This window comes from Globicephala melas, chromosome 13, assembly GCF_963455315.2.
Source record: "Globicephala melas chromosome 13, mGloMel1.2, whole genome shotgun sequence".
In the NCBI taxonomy this organism is placed as follows: Eukaryota; Metazoa; Chordata; class Mammalia; order Artiodactyla; family Delphinidae; genus Globicephala; species Globicephala melas.
Window position 1 is genome coordinate 79,545,683 of NC_083326.1, and position 13,947 is coordinate 79,559,629.

At 42.6% G+C, this 13,947-nt stretch overlaps 1 protein-coding gene across 1 annotated transcript in view; it reads left to right on the plus strand.

The window, feature by feature from the left end:
- SRRM4 (serine/arginine repetitive matrix 4) overlaps positions 1-13,947 on the plus strand; it is a 168,378-nt gene that overhangs the window by 114,887 nt on the left and 39,544 nt on the right. The window contains exons 3-4 of the mRNA XM_030860389.2: positions 8,405-8,491; positions 11,189-11,260. Coding sequence (XP_030716249.2) covers positions 8,405-8,491; positions 11,189-11,260 — 159 coding nt within the window. The remainder of the gene's footprint in view (positions 1-8,404; positions 8,492-11,188; positions 11,261-13,947) is intronic.

Genomic DNA, 13,947 nt, shown 5'->3' on the forward strand with positions numbered 1-13,947 from the left:
CCCCAGGAAACAGAAAAAAAAATGTTGTTTCCATAAGAGGCTGAAGGAGATGGAGAGAGAAGGGGAGGGGAAGGGAATTTCCATACTTTCAAAACATTGACTCCTAGACAGCCAAAGGGGACTTAGTGTGTTGTAGGGACTTGCGTTCAAACCTGCACACCATCACTTACTAACTGAGTGACCTTGGGCAAGTTTGTTTTCTTGTGTGAGCCTCAGTTTTCACAACTATAAAATGGGGATATTGAGATCTAATTCTCAAAGTCGAGTGAAGATTAAATCAGATCAGGTGTGCACAGATTCTGACAGTTAGCCTGGTATATAAGAGGACCTTAAGATGCTAGTTGGAGTCTCACGGAGCCGAAAGAGAAGGTTCTGGACATGATAATCTAAAAATGATGCCGTGTCGTCCATTCGATTGTAGAGTGTCCAGGCCCCTTGCTCCCTTCCCCTATCTGTGACCTGCTCTCTGACGTGAGTAAAAACCACAATATTGATGATAAACCTATTGCTAGTGATAATCAAAATCATAATAATTATAATAATAGACACTACATTTACTGTAACTTGCTCCGTGCTGGTCCAGGGCACATCGCATAAGTAAGCTCCCTCGTTCCTTGTAACGAACTTAGGACACAGGTCTCATGTTTTATACCCATCTTACAGATGATGAAAGTGATACTCATAGAGGCCGCCCAGCTAGGAAGTAATAGAGCGGTAGTTCAAATCCAAGTGTGTCTGTTTCTGGAGCCAGCATTCTTCATGGCTGCATACTTCCCCTCCGCGTATCTGACCACTGTGTAGTGAACCACTGTATATGTGACCGCTGCATACTTAACTGCTGCGTGTTTAGCCGCCCCTATGTCACTGTGGTGCACTTAACCACTATTCTGGCCCTACCGCCCCACTGTGTTCAAGGGCATACCCGGGAGACTGGTGCATGGAAAAGACGTAGAGGAAAGGCATTTGGGATTTAGGGAGGGGGTTAATTACCCCCCTCACAGACATCAAATCCATCCAGATTCAAGGGCTTTTTTTTTTCCTACCAGTATTTTTTTTTTGAGGTATAGTTAATTTGCAAAGTTGTTTTAGTTTCAAGTGTACAGTAAAGTGATTCAGATATATATATTCTTTTTCAGATTCTTTTCCATTGTAGGTTACTACAAGATATTGAGTCTAGTTTCCTGTGCTATACAGTAGGTCCCTGTTGTTTACCTATTTTATATATAGTGTGTATATGTTAATCCCAAACTCCTCATTTATCTCCCCCCTCCCACCCCACTCCATGATTGTTTTCTATGTTTGTGAGCCTATTTCTGTTTTGTAAATAAGTTCATTTGTATCATTTTCTTAGATTCCACAAATAAATGATATATAATATTTGTCTTTCTCTGTAGGGCTTTTGGGTTTTATCTCATCACTTAAATCTGAGTTTAGGACAGTGGTTCCCAAACCTTGCTCCCCTGAGACCCTGGGGTATGAGAATGAAGTGACAGTAGTTGACAGAAACAATAAAATCTTTCTCTATTTTATAAGACACATTTTTAAAAGGTCTTTTCTTTCTCCTTAAGCATTTATGCCTAAAATGTTTTCAGTTTTTCTCAAATTCCTAGCAGCTGTTACACTGGGAAGTGTTTATATGAAACAAGATGATTTAACACGTGTCTAAATTATTTCATCCATTCATCCCTCATTTGGTCACTCAACAAATGTTTATTAGGCTCTTACTCTGTGTCAATCCCTCGTTGAAGGAAAAATTTGGAAGTGGCTTACCGTGCTTACACAAGAGGCCTGTTTGCTTCCCGGGTATGTGTGCTGTGTTTTGTGCTTTATATAACACGTAAGTGTAGTTAACGAGCTAGGTACTTAATCCCTATGATTTTTATTTTTAACCTGCTAAAGGTGACTCTGTTGAAACGTTCTAGATATGGCTATATGATTTGTATTGGCTGACAATGCGGAGACCTTGACATATATTCTAATCACTGTATCGTTTTTTTCTACTAACTGTAAATACCAGATTCTTAGAATGTAATTAATCATGGCAGCATTTTATGATGTTTTGTAAAGAGTTGAGAAACTTCCGAAAGCTCAGCCACACAAACAAGTGTGAAAAGACAGCTGGTTTCATGGGAAGGCTCTCAGGCTAGGAATCACACAGGCCTCGATTCAAGTTCCAGCTCGGATACTTCCTTACTGTGCAGCTGTGAGCAAGACAGTTCAACTCTCTTGAACCTGGTTTTCTTCGCCTGTAGAACGAGACAGTAAAAATCATAGCACCAAGATGGCGTGCCTGACGGAGACCCCAATCCACACGAGCGTCCTTTCGGAAGTAACAGCTAGCAGTCGCCACTATGTTAACAGGCTCTTTGACCCTGATCCCCAGAAAGTTCTACAAGGTGTCATCTGAGTACCCCTTTAGGATTTGTTAGAAAGGAGACCCGACTGCAGCTGCTGGATTGCTGCCGGGACGAGGGACGAGAACGAGGCTGGCCAGCATTCAGCAGCAGACCCTCTCGAGACCGTCCGCTTGCCCGTGCTCCCGTTGGGTTACCACAGGTAGAAGCAGGACACAGGCTCAGCAGCAGCAGGCCATGACCCAGGAGGCGCAGTGAGGGACAGAGCTGCCGCTGTGTGGCTGACAGGGTCTTGGTGCTCCGGCCAGGTGTCAGGCCTGTGCCTCTGAGGTGGGAGAGCTGAGTTCAGGACATTGGTCCACCAGAGACTCCCGGCTCCATGTAATATCAAATGATGAAAGCTCTCCCAGAGATCTCCATCTCAATGCTAAGACCCAGCTCCACTCAACAACCAGCAAACTACAGTGCTGGACACCCTATGCCAAACAACTAGCAAGACAGGAACACAACCCCACCCATTAGCAGAGAGGCTGCCTAAAATCATACTAAGGTCACAAACACCCCAAAACACACCACTGGATGCAGTCCTGCCCACCAGAAAGACAAGATCCAGCCTCATCCACCAGAGCACAGGCACCAGTCCCCTCCACCAGGAAGCCTACACAACCCACTGAACCAACCTTAGCCACTGGGGGCAGACACCAAAAACAACAGGAACTATGAACCTGCAGCCTGCAAAAAGGAGACCCCAAACACAGTAAGATAAGGAAAATGAGAAGACAGAAAAACACACAGCAGATGAAGGAGCAAGGTAAAAACCCACCAGACCTAACAAATGAAGAGGAAATAGGCAGTCTACCTGAAAAAGAATTCAGAATAATGATAGTAAAGATAATCCAAAATCTTGGAAATAGAATGGAGAAAATACAAGAAACGTTTAACAAGGACCTAGAAGAACTAAAGAGCAAACGAACAATGATGAACAGCACAATAAATGAAATTAAAAATTCTCTAGAAGGAATCATTAGCAGAGTAACTGAAGCAGAAGAACAGAGAAGTGACCTGGAAGATAAAATAGTGGAAATAACTACCACAGAGCAGAATAAAGAAAAAAGAATGAAAAGAATTGAGGACAGTCTTAGAGACCTCAGACAATATTAAACACACCAACATTCGAATTATAGCGGTGCCAGAAGAAGACGAGAGAAAGAAACAGACTGAGAAAATATTCGAAGAAATTATACTTGAAAACTTCCCCTAATATGGGAAAGGAAATAATCAAGTCCAGGAAGCACAGAGAGTCCCGTACAGGATAAATCCAAGGAGAAACACGCCAAGGCACATATTAATCAAACTATCAAAAATTAAATACAAAGAAAAAATATTAAAAGCAGCAAGGGAAAAGCAACAAATAGCACACAGGGGAATCCCCATAAGGTTAACAGCTGATCTTTCAACGGAAACTCTGCAAGCCAGAAGGGAGTGGCAAGACATATTTAAAGTGGTGAAGGGAAAAACCTACAACCAAGATTACTCTACCCAGCAAGGATCTCATTCAGATCTGACGGAGAAATTAAAACTTTTACAGACAAGCAAAAGCTAAGAATATTCAGCACCACCAAACCAGCTTTTCAACAAATGCTAAAGGAATTTCTCTAGGCAGGAAACACAAGAGAAGGAAAAGACCTTCAATAACAAACCCAAAACAGTTAAGAAAATGGTAATAGGAACATACATATCGATAATTACCTTAAATGTAAATGGATTAAATGCTCCCACCAAAAGACATAGACTGGCTGAATGGATACAATAACAAGACCCATATATATGCTGTCTACAAGAGACCCACTTCAGACCTAGGGACACATACAGACTGAAAGTGAGGGGATGGAAAAAGGTATTCCATGCAAATGGAAATCAGAAGAAAGCTGGAGTAGCAATCGCATATCAGACAAAATAGACTTTAAAATAAAGATTATTAAAAAAGACAAAGAAGGACACTACATAATGATCAAGGGATCGATCCAAGAAGAAGATATAACAGTTGTAAATATTTATTCACCCAACAGAGGAACACCTCAATACATAAGGCAAATGTTAACAGCCATAAAATGGGAAATTGACAGTAACACAATCATAGTAGGGGACTTTAACACTTTCACCAATGGACAGATCCAAAATGAAAATAAATAAGGAAACACAAGCTTTAAATGATACATTAAACAAGATGGACTTAATTGATATTTATAGGACATTCCATCCAAAAACAACAGAATACATTTTCTTCTCCAGTGCTCATGGAACATTCTCCAGGATAGATCATATCTTGGGTCACAAATCAAGCCTTGGTAAATTTAAGAAAATTGAAATCATATCAAGTATCTTTTCCTACCACAATGCTATGAGACTAGATATCAGTTACAGGAAAAAATCTGTAAAAAATACAACCACATGGAGGCTAAACAGTACACTACTTAATAACCAAGATATCACTGAAGAAATCAAAGAAGAAATCAAAAAATACCTAGAAACAAATGACAATGGAAACATGACAACCCAAAACCTATGGGATGCAGCAAAAGCAGTAATAAAAGGGAAGTTTATAGCAATGCAGTCCTACCTCAAGAAACAAGAAACATCTCAAATAAACAACCTTACCTTACACCTAAAACAATTAGAGAAAGAAGAACAAAAAAGCCCCAACGTTAGCAGAAGGAAAGAAATCATAAAGATCAGATCAGAAATAAATGAAAAAAAATTAAGGAAATGATAGCAAAGAGCAATAAAACTAAAAGCTGGTTCTTTGAGAAGATTAACAAAATTGATAAACCATTAGCCAGACTCATCAAGACAAAATTCAACACCCACTTATGATAAAACCCTCCAGAAAGTAGGCATAGAGGGAACTTACCTCAGTATAATAAAGGCCATATATGACAAACCCACAGCCAACATCATTCCCAGTGGTGAAAAACTGAAACCATTTCCTCTAAGGTCAGGAGAAAGACAAGGTTGTCCACTCTCACCACTATTATTCAACATAGTTTTGGAAGTTTTAGCCATAGCAATCAGAGTAGAAAAAGAAATAAAAGAAATCCAAATCAGAAAAGAAGAAGTAAAGCTGTCACTTTTTGCAGATGACATGATGCTCTACATAGAGAATCCTAAAGATGCCACCAGAAAACTGCTAGAGCTAATCAATGAATTTGGTAGAGTAGCAGGATACAAAATTAATGCACAGAAATCTCTTGCATTCCTATACACTAATGATGGAAAATCTGAAAGAGAAATTAAGGAAACACTCCCATTTACCATTGCAACAAAGAGAGTAAAATACCTAGGAATAAACCTACCTGAGGAGACAAAAGACCTACCTGTATGCAGAAAACTATAAGACACTGATGAAAGAAATTAAAGATGATACAAACAGATGGAGAGCTATACCATGTTCTTGGATTGGAAGAATCAACATTGTGAAAATGACTCTACTACCCAAAGCAATCTACAGATTCAGTGCAATCCCTATCAAACTACCAATGGCATTTTTCACAGAACTAGAACAATTTCTATGGAAACACAAAAGACCATAAATAGCCAAAGCAATCTTGAGAAAGAAAAACAGAGCTGGAGGAATCAGGCTCCTGGACTTCAGACTATACTACAAAGCTACAGTCATCAAGACATTATGGTACTGGCACAAAAACAGAAATATAGATCAATGGAATAGGATAGAAAGCCCAGAGATAAACCCATGCACATATGGTCACCTTATTTTTGATAAAGGAGGCAAGAATATACAGTGGAGGAAAGACAGCCTCTTCACTAAGTGGTGCTGGGAAAACTGTACAGGTACATGTAAAAATATGAAATTAGAACACTCCCTAACACCATACACAAAAATAAACTCAAAATGGATTTGAGACCTAAATGTAAGACCGGACACTATAAAACTCTTAGAGGAAAACATAGGAAGAACACTCTGACATAAATCACAGCAAGATCTTTTTTGATCCACCTCCTAGAGTAATGGAAATAAAAACAAAAATAAACAAATGGGATCTAATGAATCTTTAAAGCTTTTGCACAGCAAAGGAAAATATAAACAAGATGAAAAGACAACTCTCAGAATGGGAGAAAATATTTGCAAACGACTCAACAGACAAAGGATTAATCTCCAAAATATATAAACAGCTCATGCAGCTCAATATTGATAAAACAAACAACCGAATCCAAAAATGGGCAGAAGACCTAAACAGACATTTCTCCAAAGAAGACATACAAATGGCCAAGAAGCACATGAAAAGCTGCTCAACATCACTAATCATTAGAGAAATGCAAATCAAAACTACAATGAGGTAACACCTCATACCGGTCAGAATGGGCATCATCAGAAAATCTACAAACAACAAATGCTGGAGAGGGTGTGGAGAAAAGGGAACCCTCTTGCACTGTTGGTGGGAATATAGATTGATACAGCCACTATGGGGAACAGTATAGAGGTTCCTTTAAAAACTAAAAATAGAACTACCGTATGACCCAGCAATCCCACTACTGGGCACATACCCTGAGAAAACCATAATTCAAAAAGAGTCATGTACCACTATGTTCATTGCAGCTCTATTTACAATAGCCAGGACATGGAAGCAACCTAAGTGTCCATTGACAGATGAATGGATAAAGAAGATGTGGCACATATATACAATGGAATATTACTCAGCCATAAAAAGAAACGAAATTGAGTTATTTGTAGTGAGGTGGATGGACCTAGAGTCTGTCATACAGAGTGAAGTAAGTCAGAAAGAGAAAAACAAATACCGTACGCTAACACATATATATAGAATCTAAAAAAAAAAAAACATGGTTCTGAAGAACCTAGGGGCAGGACAGGACTAATGACGCAGATGTAGAGAATGGACTTGAGGACACGGGGAGGGGGAAGGGTGGGCTGGGACGAAGTGAGAGAGTGGCATGGACTTATATACACTACCAAATGTAAAATAGATAGCTGGTGGGAAGCAGCCGCATGGCACAGGGAGATCAGCTTGGTGCTTTGTGACCACCTAGAGGGGTGGGATAGGGAGGGTGGAGGGAGACGCAAGAGGGCGGAGATATGGGGATATATGTATATGTATAGCTGATTCAGTTTGTTGTAGAGCAGAAACTAACACACTATTGTAAAACAATTATACTACAATAAAGATGTTAAAAAAAAATCGTAACACCCTTAAAGTGCTTTTGTGAGCATCAAAGTATATAAAACATTTGGTGCATAATAAGTGAATAAACGGTAGCTGTGTTGTTACTAATAATGATAGTAACATTTTATTAATAATCTGTTTTCCCAAAGAGGTTCAGCTGGGTTGGCATGTTTCAATTCCCAAGCAGTTTTTCATCCAAAACCATATCTTTTTGCCATGGGATAGTGCTTTAAAAAAAATCCCTGGAGCCTGCCCCAATTATAAAAGGAGATAACTTGACTTCATTTAACTGTAGCCTGAGCCTTTGAATTTAATTGAACAGCAAATAATTATTCCTGAAGAGTGGAGATTTTTGAGGTTCCGTGAAGCCATATAAGAAATGTATCTTGTTACATTAGACCTTGGCAAATACAGTTTTAATAATCAGCTGCTACTTAACCTACCTTCTGCCTCCTATTTAATTTCCAGCAGGAACTACAGACACGTTGTATTGTGGAGAGAGGGTGCTGAATTGCCGATTAATTATTTAAAAACTGATTTATTTACCAAGGTGAGCCATTTGCAAATTCAATAATAAATCTATTAAGGAGCAGTTAACCTCTGTAACTCTGATTTAACTAATCAATTGATGTTTGGGTAACGTACAGCATCTGTCTCATTAGGTCAGCATTAACTCCTTATTTGAGGCATTTAATCTGAAGTGTAACCAAATCAGCCATGAGATGGTAATTAAGTATTCACTATGGGTCCTTCACCCTCCAAGGAACTGGATCCTTTCCCAGCTGCAACAGCCCTGATTGGGGGTTTGGGGAGCCCTGTGTCCTCTAATACCCAGTTCTGTTTTCCCCTCAGTGCCTCCCAAGGCAAAGACTTGACGCCACCCACTTCCTCCAGGGGGAAGAAGAAAAAGAAGAAAGCTACCCGGAAGAAGAGAAGGAGGTGAGGGCCCCAAGGGATGTGGAACACTGAAGATGGGGGAATGGACAAAAGAGGGGTAATAAGGGCTTTGGAGTCAGACAGTGACTCCCCTGGGGTTCAGATCCCCTCTATGCCTCTTAACTAGCTGTGTGACCTTAGGCAAGTCACTTCACCTCTCTGAGCCTGTTTCCACTTCTATAAAATGGTAGAAATACCTGCCTCTTGGGGTTTTATGAGAATTAGGTGAGAAAATGGATGTGGACGCAGCTGTCTCAGTGTCTGGCACATAGTAAATGACTAGTCTGAAGCATAGTTATGACCATGAATATTTACTTATTTATTTATTTTTGGAGACCTCACGTATGTAAGCGGCTGTACCAAGCACTGTGATCTCCATGATCTCTTTTACGCTTGACCACGACCTAGCAGGCAGGCATTATCCCCATTTTATTTATTTATTTATTTATTTATTCATTTTTTGCGCTACGTGGGCCTCTCACTGCTATGGCCTCTCCCTTCGCGGAGCACAGGCTCTGGACGCGCTGGACGCGCAGGCTCAGCGGCCATGGCTCACGGGCCCAGCCGCTCCGCGGCATGTGGGATCTTCCCGGACCGGGGCACAAACCCGTGTCCCCTGCATCGGCAGGCGCACTCTGAACCACTGCGCCACCAGGGAAGCCCTCCATTTTATTTTTATTAAAAAAATTTTTCCCAGTTTTATTGAGATATAATTGACCTATAACATTGTATTAGTCCAAGGTTACAGCATCATGATTTGACATATGTTTATATTGCTAAATGATTACCACAGTAACTGTGGTTAACCTATCCATCACCTCATATAGTTACAATGGTTTTTCTTGTGATGAGATCTTTTAAGGTCTAGTCTCTTAGCAGTACAGTATTGTCAACTCTAGTCACCATGACTCATTTCTCTTATAGCTGTTATCCCCATTTTAGAGATGAGAAAATAAAGTCTCAGAGAGGAGGTGACAGAACCTACAGACACTTGATTCCAGGCTCCTCAGTTGCTTCCACCACACGCAAATGCCAAGGATAATGGACTTTATATTTTTGGCCAGCTATTGACTCTTTTGTACCCTGTGAGGTTTTTCTATGTACAGTACCTTTTAATTTTTTTGTATTTAAAAATATTGTCAGAGTTTCTTCTAGGCTGTCAATCCCTAGACTAAAAGCAGGTTCAGTGTTCCACACCCCAAGGGGTGGTCAAAGAGAGGTTCCTTAGAGGGGCGAGTTAAAAATCCCAGCAAACCTTGGAGGCAGTATTTGAAGAAGCCTGCAGGGGGCAGCAGAGAGCAGAGTCTGGATGACTCAGGCCCTAACTCGAGGTTTTCTGGGGCCCTATTCCCTCCACACCCCTTTCACCTAGTTCTAAGGGGCTAGGCCCAAAGAGGACCCAGAGCGGACTGTGAATGAAGACCCTGAGTTCCAGCCATTCTAGGGCAAGGGGTGGAATTGCGGTAAGTGGCCTGAGCTTCCTGATTTTAGGTATGGACAGGAGAACACGTCAAAGAAGGAAACCAGAGGGATCAGGCTCCCATCATTCATTCATTCATTCAGTCAGTATGTCCAGTGAGCACTCTTTGGGGACAAGTGCTATGATTCCCTAAATCTGATTGTTTCTCAACCCTTCATAACCCCTGCAGACATGTTTTATTTGACCTGCAAAGTGTTTTTTGTCTTTTTAATTGGTGGCCATATTTTAAAGCCAGGAGATGTCATACGAAAATATGTTTTTCTGGCAACTTCTATTCAAAAGGCAGGAGCTCTAGAAGCCCAGGCCTGCATTCCTACCTTGGACCTTCAGCTGATCTGAGAAGCAGCCATACCCCTGGGTCGGGTGCTCTCTGGTTCACCACAGGCCTCACCACTCCCTACTGTCTCCCCTGCTCCCCCCCGCCCCCCCACAACCTGCTGCATCCATTTAAGCTATCTGAGAGGCAGGTCTGTGTTGGCATTGAGTTTGCAGCTCCTGATATGCTTCAACCTTCGTATTTTATCAGTGGGAGAACAGGAGACTTGGAGTGAGCAGTGACATGCCTGAGGTGACTTATAAATTAATGGTAGAGTCAGAATTGGAACTCAGGTTACCCGAACATCAGCCTTGAGTCATAATCATGATCCTAGGGCGTCTCTGTTTCTTGGGTTACCCCTTCATGGCACCGCCGTGCTGAGTGCATCCTGGCAAGATCTCCTGCAGGGGTTTGGTCTTACCAGGGAGACACAGGGTGGAGCAGAGGAGAGACCTTTACAGTATGTGCAGTTTTGGAAGAGGGCAGCAGACAAAAATAAATACTTATGGCCTGACCAGGAGGGCAGCTATGGGTGCTATAGTGATTGAGAGCAAAGCCCCTGGGATCAGTGAGTCTTCAATTTGAATCTCAGCTCACCCACCTTCTTAGCTGTGTGTCTTTGGGCAAGTCACTTTACCTCTCTGAACCCCGCTTTCTTTGTCTGAAAAGGGAGGGTAGCAATTGTACCTACCTAAGAAGTGTGTGGAAGGATTAAATGAGATAATACCTGTAGTAAAACACATGGTAACATTTGAAACAAATGCAAACTAACTCTACAAATTATCATCCTTGATGTGTGGTACTGAAAGACCTGAGGCATGTCTGGGGGCTGGAGAAGGGTCTCTATGAAACCAACCCTGGCCCTCAAAGCCTCCCTCTGAAGTGTGTCTCCCCTCCCCGGCAGGTCCCCATCATATAGCCCATCGCCTGTCAAGAAAAAGAAGAAGAAAAGTTCCAAGAAACATAAGAGACACAGGTACTGTCCTTCCTCCTCTGCAAATAAGCAGGGATGTTCCCGCTGGGGTGAGGGTGGAGGTGACAGTGGATGGCACTGAAAGGTCATCTGGAAGCCTATCATTTCATTTATAAAAAATATTCATCTATGTGCTGTCGTGTATTTGTATCTCGTCTAACTTGGGACTCTGGTTGCAAGGACTAGAGGCCCACTAATGCTAACTCAGGCCAGAGGGGGATTTGTTCTAAGGAGACAGGAATGTCTCAGGGACCAGCCAGGCCTCAGTGAGGGGCTAGAACCGATGAATGGAAAGCTGACACAACCCAAGCCGAACCCCCTAGTGCACACAGGGGGACGTGGACCCTGCACCCTGTTCCTGTCTCTTCATGTTGCCGACCCAGCCACAGGAAGATCCTGTATCTCTCGGTCTTGTTCCTTATTCCAAATTCCCAAGGAGAGACCTTTCTGGTTGGTCCAACTATGTCCTAGAGAATGGGATCCTGTGAAACATGGCTTCTGGATCATACACCCCTGTGGACAGTGGTTAAGGGGCATTAGGAACTGGACACAAAGGAGCTCACTGTACACATGTGCATGTATACACACACACACACACACACACACACACACACACACACACACACACACACGTATGCTTATGGGGAAAAATAAAAGACAGGAAGGCTATATGCCAGAGGTCTCAAATCTGTGATTAATGGGCCGAGCCAACATTTTATAATTGAAAGATTTCACAATACAAAAATCAAAGTTTTCCTGCTCCTCTGTAAAATCAGAAGCTCTCTCTTCATTGGACCAGTTTTCCCACAGGCAGCCATCAGCTGGATCTGATGAGCTGCTGTGCGTTTAGACAGAGCGGGGGTGCCACAGTGTCCCCACCTAACCTGCTCCCCTCCATCTACACACATTTCAAAGAGCTTGTGTGGCCCCCTGGGCTCAGAGAGTTTGAAGCTGTCTTGGTAAGTTCAGGTATTTGCTGTGGTTGGCTGTGGATGACAGGGAAAGAGTGGTTTATATTTTATTTTTGCTTATCTGTATCTTCCAATTTTCCTACACGGGTGGTGGATTATTTGTGCAATTAAACCATCACAGCAGAACAAAAGGTAAGAGGCCATTTGGGTTCCCCTCCCCGCCGCATCTCACCCTCTCGTTCAAAGTAGCCCCCACGTGGCTTTTCCCAACCCAGGGGTGTGGTTGCCTTTCAGCCCTTGTTGCCAGAAAGGTCTCAACTCAGTTTCGTCTCACCGATTATGTCCACCACCTGCCCAAACACGCCAACTGATGCTCTCTGAGTTGGTGCTCAAGACAAGGTGTGGGCGCAAACCAGTTGTAAAATGTTGCTAATTTGGTGTTCGAAGCTTCCCCAACACAGAGTCCTGGGTCGAGGCAGGGCCTGCCTGTGACCGCAGACTGCCGTGTCGTCACCTTCCTATGCTGAGCAGTTTGTCCCAGTTTAGGGGTTGGATGCGAAGCACAAGCATTTTTCTATAAGGATCTTGGGAGCCAGGTGGCTTCTTACTCAAGGGCTTCTTCTCACGGGAAAGAGACTAGGCCAGAGGGTTAGAAACAGGCTTTCTCTCTGGGGGCTACAGTTGGCCCAGGGGTTGTTGGAGGTTTAGAGCGAAGAAGGACCATAACATGAGGAATTAGGAGGGGGAAATACAGACGCCAGTTCTTCCCAAACCCTCATCTACTGAGCATCACTCTAATTCTAGTCCATTTTCTCCAAGTTCTTGAAATGTTTGCTTAGTGATGGTTGACTTTTTGGAGCTGGGATGTAGGGGTAGAGGATGCATTGAGCATTTTTTTCTCCCTTTCAATTAACTAAGGCTTCAGGGTTAAAAAATATATATATATATATCCCATTTTTCACATCTATTTATTGAATACCTATTGTGTGTCACGAATTAGGATTCAGGGCCCTGAGAACAGAACAGTGACCAGAACCCAGTCCCTGCCCTCAAGTTGCTCACATTCTAGTGGGGAAAGTGGTAGTCATATTACGCAGAAGTCTGTACCGTAGTGAGGCTAAGCTCAGAAGCTCACCCGGGGTTTGTGGGAACAGAGAGGAGGCACCAAACCAGCCTGAGTGGATTGGGAAACGCTACAAGGAGAAGATGACATCTGTGTGGGGCTCTGAAGAATGAATCGGCGTTACATAGGTGAAGCTGTGTGGCCCTTGGCAACTTAACTAACGTCTCTGAGCTTCAGTGTCTTTGTTAAATGGTTGTTAATAGTACTTCACAGGTTTGGGGAAGAGATTGAATGAGATTGTATGTGAGACATGCTTAGCACGGAGCCTGGCCACCAGTAAAGAGTTCCACCTGTGGAAGTCGGTTGTCCCATGAAGATGAAAATGATGATGATGATGATGATGAAGAATCCACAACTAGGGAGAGAAAAGACCAAAGTGAGACTTGGGGGAAGGGAAGAGGCAGAGGGACTCTCTTCTGGCCCCCCTCATGCAACCTTTTCCAGGACAGGCTTACTGACAAATTTGGGTGAGCATTGAAACACTGGTAGGTTTTGACCTGGAAATTCAAAATGCAAACCAATGTTTCCCATATGATCTTCAAATCTAAAAGAGGAGGAGGATTTGCCAGGTGTCCCGGTCCCCCTGTAGCCTGATCACAAATGCACTGATACATCCATCCCGGGAAAAGAAACTTCAGACTCACATTTATTTTCTT